Source organism: Miscanthus floridulus, chromosome 7 (genome assembly GCF_019320115.1).
Source record: "Miscanthus floridulus cultivar M001 chromosome 7, ASM1932011v1, whole genome shotgun sequence".
NCBI lineage: Eukaryota > Viridiplantae > Streptophyta > Magnoliopsida > Poales > Poaceae > Miscanthus > Miscanthus floridulus.
Genome location: NC_089586.1, coordinates 44,164,759 through 44,170,062, shown reverse-complemented (window position 1 = coordinate 44,170,062; position 5,304 = coordinate 44,164,759). Strand labels below are relative to the sequence as shown.

The 5,304-nt window shown below is 45.2% G+C and overlaps 1 protein-coding gene across 3 annotated transcripts; it reads right to left on the bottom strand.

Annotated features, from left to right (window-relative positions):
- Nucleotides 1-5,088, bottom strand: LOC136466941 (monosaccharide-sensing protein 2-like). Of its 3 annotated transcripts, none has more exons than XM_066465476.1 (7): nt 4,705-5,088; nt 4,194-4,399; nt 3,952-4,079; nt 2,973-3,539; nt 1,299-2,263; nt 875-1,062; nt 1-766 (listed from the first exon to the last, which is right to left on the bottom strand). In XM_066465476.1, the coding sequence occupies exons 3-7, from the start codon at nt 4,028-4,030 to the stop codon at nt 328-330; spliced, it is 2,238 nt and encodes a 745-aa protein (XP_066321573.1). In that variant the 5' UTR covers nt 4,031-4,079; nt 4,194-4,399; nt 4,705-5,088; the 3' UTR covers nt 1-327. The 3 variants fall into 3 exon arrangements, with proteins under 3 accessions (XP_066321573.1, XP_066321572.1, XP_066321574.1); XM_066465475.1 differs by having other exon boundaries at nt 4,750-5,088; XM_066465477.1 differs by having other exon boundaries at nt 3,952-4,399; nt 4,750-5,088.
- Nucleotides 5,089-5,304: the final 216 nt, after the last annotated feature.

Sequence of the window (5,304 nt, the reverse complement as noted above, 5' to 3'; positions counted from 1 at the left end):
TGAGAAACTGTATTTTCTTTATTTGAGATTTGAATATTATACCACCGAATCAGATCATTATCTTTGTTCTAAACATCTCTATCAACAACCAGTGCTGAATAGATTGACTAATACAGTACTATTAGGTAACAACATATGGTAAATGGCATTGACAACTTGACAACTGCTCTTTGTCATTGAGGGACTCTTGCTGTTGCTTGCGGAGCATGAGCAGATGTCGGTTCCCTCACCATTTATACAAATCGAAAGTTCCCAGAGCTTCTTGGTGAGATCCCTTCAAGTTTATAATTCACAGTGCAAAAGTTGCAGGCAAAGGTACCAAAGGAATTAGGCTTTTGCAGCCGCTTGCTTCGCACCAACTGCAAAGAACTCAGTGATGACTTCAAGGGGCATTCCCTTTGTCTCAGGAACCTTAAGGTAGACAAACACAAAGGCAATCAAGCATACGACTGCATATATGCCAAAAACACCTGCTAGTCCAATAGCATTCAGCATCACAGGAAGGCTGTAGGTGACAATGATGTCTCCGATCCAAAATGTCAAGGCACAGATGGCAATGCAGAGACCGCGAACCCTAGTTGGAAAGATCTCTGCACATAGAATGTTGGGGATGGGACCAAATCCCATGACAAAGCAGCAGAAGTACATGATGACACTGACTGTAGAGAGCGCAGCATGGGCCACTGTACCCAAGTCAATAATATTGGACACGACCAGGATAACTAAAGATGCTATCAAGATTGGAATTGTGCCTAGCAGCAAAAACCTGCAGAAAAGGGTGTTAATATAGTATATAAAGAATCTTTGGGCGCATTTATAAATTTCTGTTTAAGTGGTAATACTAATATGATGTAAACAAAAGGAAATAAATTACCTTCTTCCAGAAAGATCCATAAGTCTCATGGCTAAGCCAATGCTAGGAAGCATCAGTAAGGTAGTGAGAGAACTGATCAAGATGGATGCTGATGCTGAGCTGAGACCAAGATTGGAAAGAAGAATTGCCACGCCAGCTTGCTCGAGAATTTGTGGGGTATAGTACAGAACACCATTTATTCCAGCAAACTGAACGTGGGAAATAAAATAACTCAAGTTAGTGGAGTACTTTAGGATAAAGTTAATAATCATACTTATTATTCTAAAACTTTAGAACTGCTAATTTAGAATGAATTGTATGATGACCTCTCTTCAAGAAGAATTCTAATTGAATTAGTTACTTGGATATTTAATTACTTCATTTATTGTGTGCAAAGCCACAAGAAACAAACTTCTACGTGGTGAACTGATTAAATTAGCTCTACCTGTTGAAGGATCTGAATTCCAACACCGACTAACAGGGCACGCCTCACACCAGGTTCAAACAAATCTTTCCAACTTGAACCTTTGGCGGCTACCTCGGATGGGTGAACCATGGCAGCACCAGACATGCGTGGTTCGGTAAGATCCTTCGAGAAAAGTGCTGACTGACTTACTAAAGCAGCAGCATGTACAAACTCGCCACCCTCAGGAACATCGCCACCACCAGGAAGTGAAATAATTGAGCCCCTTCTTGAGCCAGGAACTCCCTCTTGGTGCAAGTAGACTCTTTTGAAACCACCTTCCTTCTTACCATCCTCACCTTCCTTCTCTGACCATTTCCATGCAAGCTGCCATCCCCCACCGATGTCAGTGCTGCTCACACCCTCTCCACCCTCCCCCAAGAGGCTTTGCCTTCTCATGCTCAAAGCACTTCCACGGTGACCATGGTGCACAATGTCCTTCCCTTCCGCACTTGTTGTCTGCCTGGACAGCAATGGGCTGTGGAGATTGTCCTCATAATCACCTCCTGCACCATCAGATGCATACTCCTCATCGTCCCTGTGAAGATTCTCTTCATCCCACTGCTCATTTTTGGCATGCTGATCTGTGACACTGAACATACTTCCAAAGTTTGGAAACAATGTGCTCCTCATACTTCCTCCAGCTTGCGGCATATTCTCATGGACACTCCCAAAAAGTGTCACAATCGGATCCATAAGGGGTACACTCTGGTTCACCATGCTGCCATGACGAGATGCGAGAGAAAGCACACTTCCAAGCATGCTGGGTCCCTTGGAAGGTCGAGCAATCCATGACTGTCCTTCTTCAGGCCCATAAAGTGTGATTTGTTCCTTATCACCATCAGTAACATGATCATCGGTTGCCTCAGTGGCAGGGCCAATGATGTACTCTTCAATCGAAGTGTCTCCTCCAACCTCCAACCCTTCGACAAGAAGGGACAGTTCACCTGCGAATTGCATACTTGGAATTAATCACATGGCCTTTTTGCATATGTCATTGTTAAATAAATAAATTTTAAATCAGAAACTAGAATATGTGCTGGATAAAATAGCTAAGTGTCAAGTTTTAAGCTAATGCTTTAATTAGTAACAAATATATATGAACACCAACGAGCTATAGCAAAACAATTTCCTTGATGCCTATGTCTCTAACCAATGTTAAGGGTCTAATCTGTATTGGTCTTTCCTGTCAGACATGAAGCTTTTATCTTAAAGATGACATCATAATCAACTTGAATAAATTTCCAAACACAGCAGTTTATACAATGTGAATAACTCTGGTTGCATCACAGTTTGGTCAATGTATTACCGGAAGAGCAAAACGAGAATGTAATATACTTCTATCTTTTGACGTGCTTAATATGTACATCACCACAAAATATCTATACATAAAAATTTAAATATAAATAAGATGTCGAGCGAACTGAAATATTTGGCTCTTCAAGCATTTATGATTAAGTAATACACGATCGCCATTCTGCAGAAATTAACTGATTATTGTTATTCTTGAAAAGAAAAAATTAGAGTTCTATACCATTCTATATATGGTGTGAACAGATACCACTTCTCGAATTAACTAACAATTCAGGCTCTAGTCAGCTAGAACAAAAAAAAAAACTCCAAGTAAAATGCGCATCAAATTTTAGTAAAACAGACCTGAAACATCTTCTTTGCCACGTAATTTTTGCAACACCTTCTTTGCCTCTGCCATCCGACCTTTGCTAACAAGCCATCTTGGGGATTCAGGAAGGTAAAATATTGTCAATCCAAAGAAGAACAATGAAGGTATCGCGAGCACCCCAAGCATAATTCTCCAGTTAGGTGATGGCAACAGTGACATCCCAAACACCATGCAGTATGACAAGAACATCCCTCCTGATCCACTGAACTGCGGTAGCGTATTCAGCAAACCTCTAATCTCTGGAGGGGCTGTTTCTGAAATGTACAAAGGCACAAGCGTGACAGCCAAGCCAATACCGAATCCGTCTACGAGGCGTGCCAGCAGCAGGACGTAGACATTAGGGGACCATAGCATGATGAGGCTGCTCAAGAAGTACAGAATTGAAGAGAGGATGAGCATAGGGCGACGGCCGATCCAGTCTGATACCGGCCCAGAGAATGTAGTGATGATGGTGGCGCCAATAAGTGACATGGCCACAATTAGCCCCTCCACAGTGGGCTCACTTTGTAATTGGAATTCCTTCTTTATGTACAGAACAGCACCTGGAGAAAACAGTTGTGTTGTTAATAATATTTAATCTTAAACAAAATGTCCCCACCAATATTTTCAGCACAAAGCATAGGTAATAGTTCGATACCACATAATTGTAATCATTATAGTCCTGGGAATATATTTCTTTTCTTAATTGACAGCGTTACTCTGATATTTTCTTTGCGAGGAAGTTACTCTGATAAATGATAGATTGAAATTCAAAGAACAACCAACTGAATTACTCAGGTACTTTCAATTCAGTAAGAAATTGAGAACACTACACACGATCTGATAACCACCCAGCAGCAACTAGTACTGAGCAGCATCTGATCCGAGTGTCCGAAGATTTGATCTGATGGAACTAGAAAACTGACTCGACGAGAGTGAGAAACGTCCTAGTAAAACCGATCTGCCGAGATTTACCTGCGATGGTGGCATTGTCCCACCCCTGCAGCAGATTGCCGATGGAGGCGGCGATGGCGACAAGAACAGCCCCCAACATCTTGCCCTCCAACAAAGGCACGCAACAGCACGTCCGAGGTCACCGGCTCCTGCAACCGCGAGACCCAGTTCGAAACGGAACACATCGAGCAAGCATCACAAGCATGGGCACGGCAGGAGATAACGCAGTTGTCTGTTGCAGAACATGAGTGTCTTAGTCTTACCTCTCAAGAAGACGAAGCAGCCCGAAGACGCCCAAGAACAACTGGTGGAAGGAGCTGCTCCCTCCGGTCCGGATCAGCAGAGTTCAGAGGTGAAGGGCGGCTCGACGGCAAGCCAAGAGCCGCTCCCAATCAACCCGTATGTGCCCCTGCCTGCCGCTGGGCGCTGGCAATAGAATAGTTGTAGAAGTAGCGGGCGACCAGGGTCCCTGCAAGTGAGGACAAAGGGGCTCAGTGGGAGGCGAAGCAAGTGCCCAGATGCCACATGGAGATCAGATGACACGAGAGCGACGCCCGCAGCAGGTAACAGTAAAGAAATCTCATCAGATCAGAAGGGGAAAAAAATGCAACAGCGAACTAGGCCTCGCCTCCCCAGCGCGGCCGCGGCAGCAGTGCGCCACCACCGCCGTCCCCCGCGGCTGCCAGCGAGAAACAAGGGGGAAGAAACAAAAAAAAGGGGAAGGAAAAAAACGGCCTTTCCGCGTCCGGCGGCGAGATCCCCTCGAGAACGCACCCGAGAGCGAGAGGACAGAGGAGATGCCCAAAGATCCCGTCCCACCTTTCCAGCGAAGGAGCACGGCGCCTGCTCGCAGCTGCACATGCACACACAGGATTTGAAGGCTCTGCTGCCAGCGTCGTGCCAAGCGATGAAGCGATCTGCCAGCAACCAGCCGGAGGAACCGATCTGTCAGCCGCTGGTGGAGCCTGGCCTGTAAAAATCAGTACTAGTTGTTGTAGGGTCGGAGTATGTAGTAATCTTTTATATGGAATCCCCTGGAATTTGGGCTGGCTTTTCCATGGCGCTTGGGAGCTGGAGCTTGGCGATAGGTGCAGATGGTGCGCAAGGATGTGTCAGTGTAAACACTCTTCGCTTCCAGATTGATTGCCGCTGCGTGGCTGGGAAATAGAAATAGACAAGACGGCCCGTCGGATTTTAAAACGGCGCGACGAACCTGACAGAAACTCACGGTTATTTTGCTTTGTTTTGGTCGTCCCTCAAAAATCGTACACCTGGGCCTGGAGCATGACGCCAGCCGATCGGAGGCCTTATTTAAATACGCGAGTAAAGTTTTAGGGCGCGTTTAGATCCAAATTTTTTTGGGTTTTGGCTACT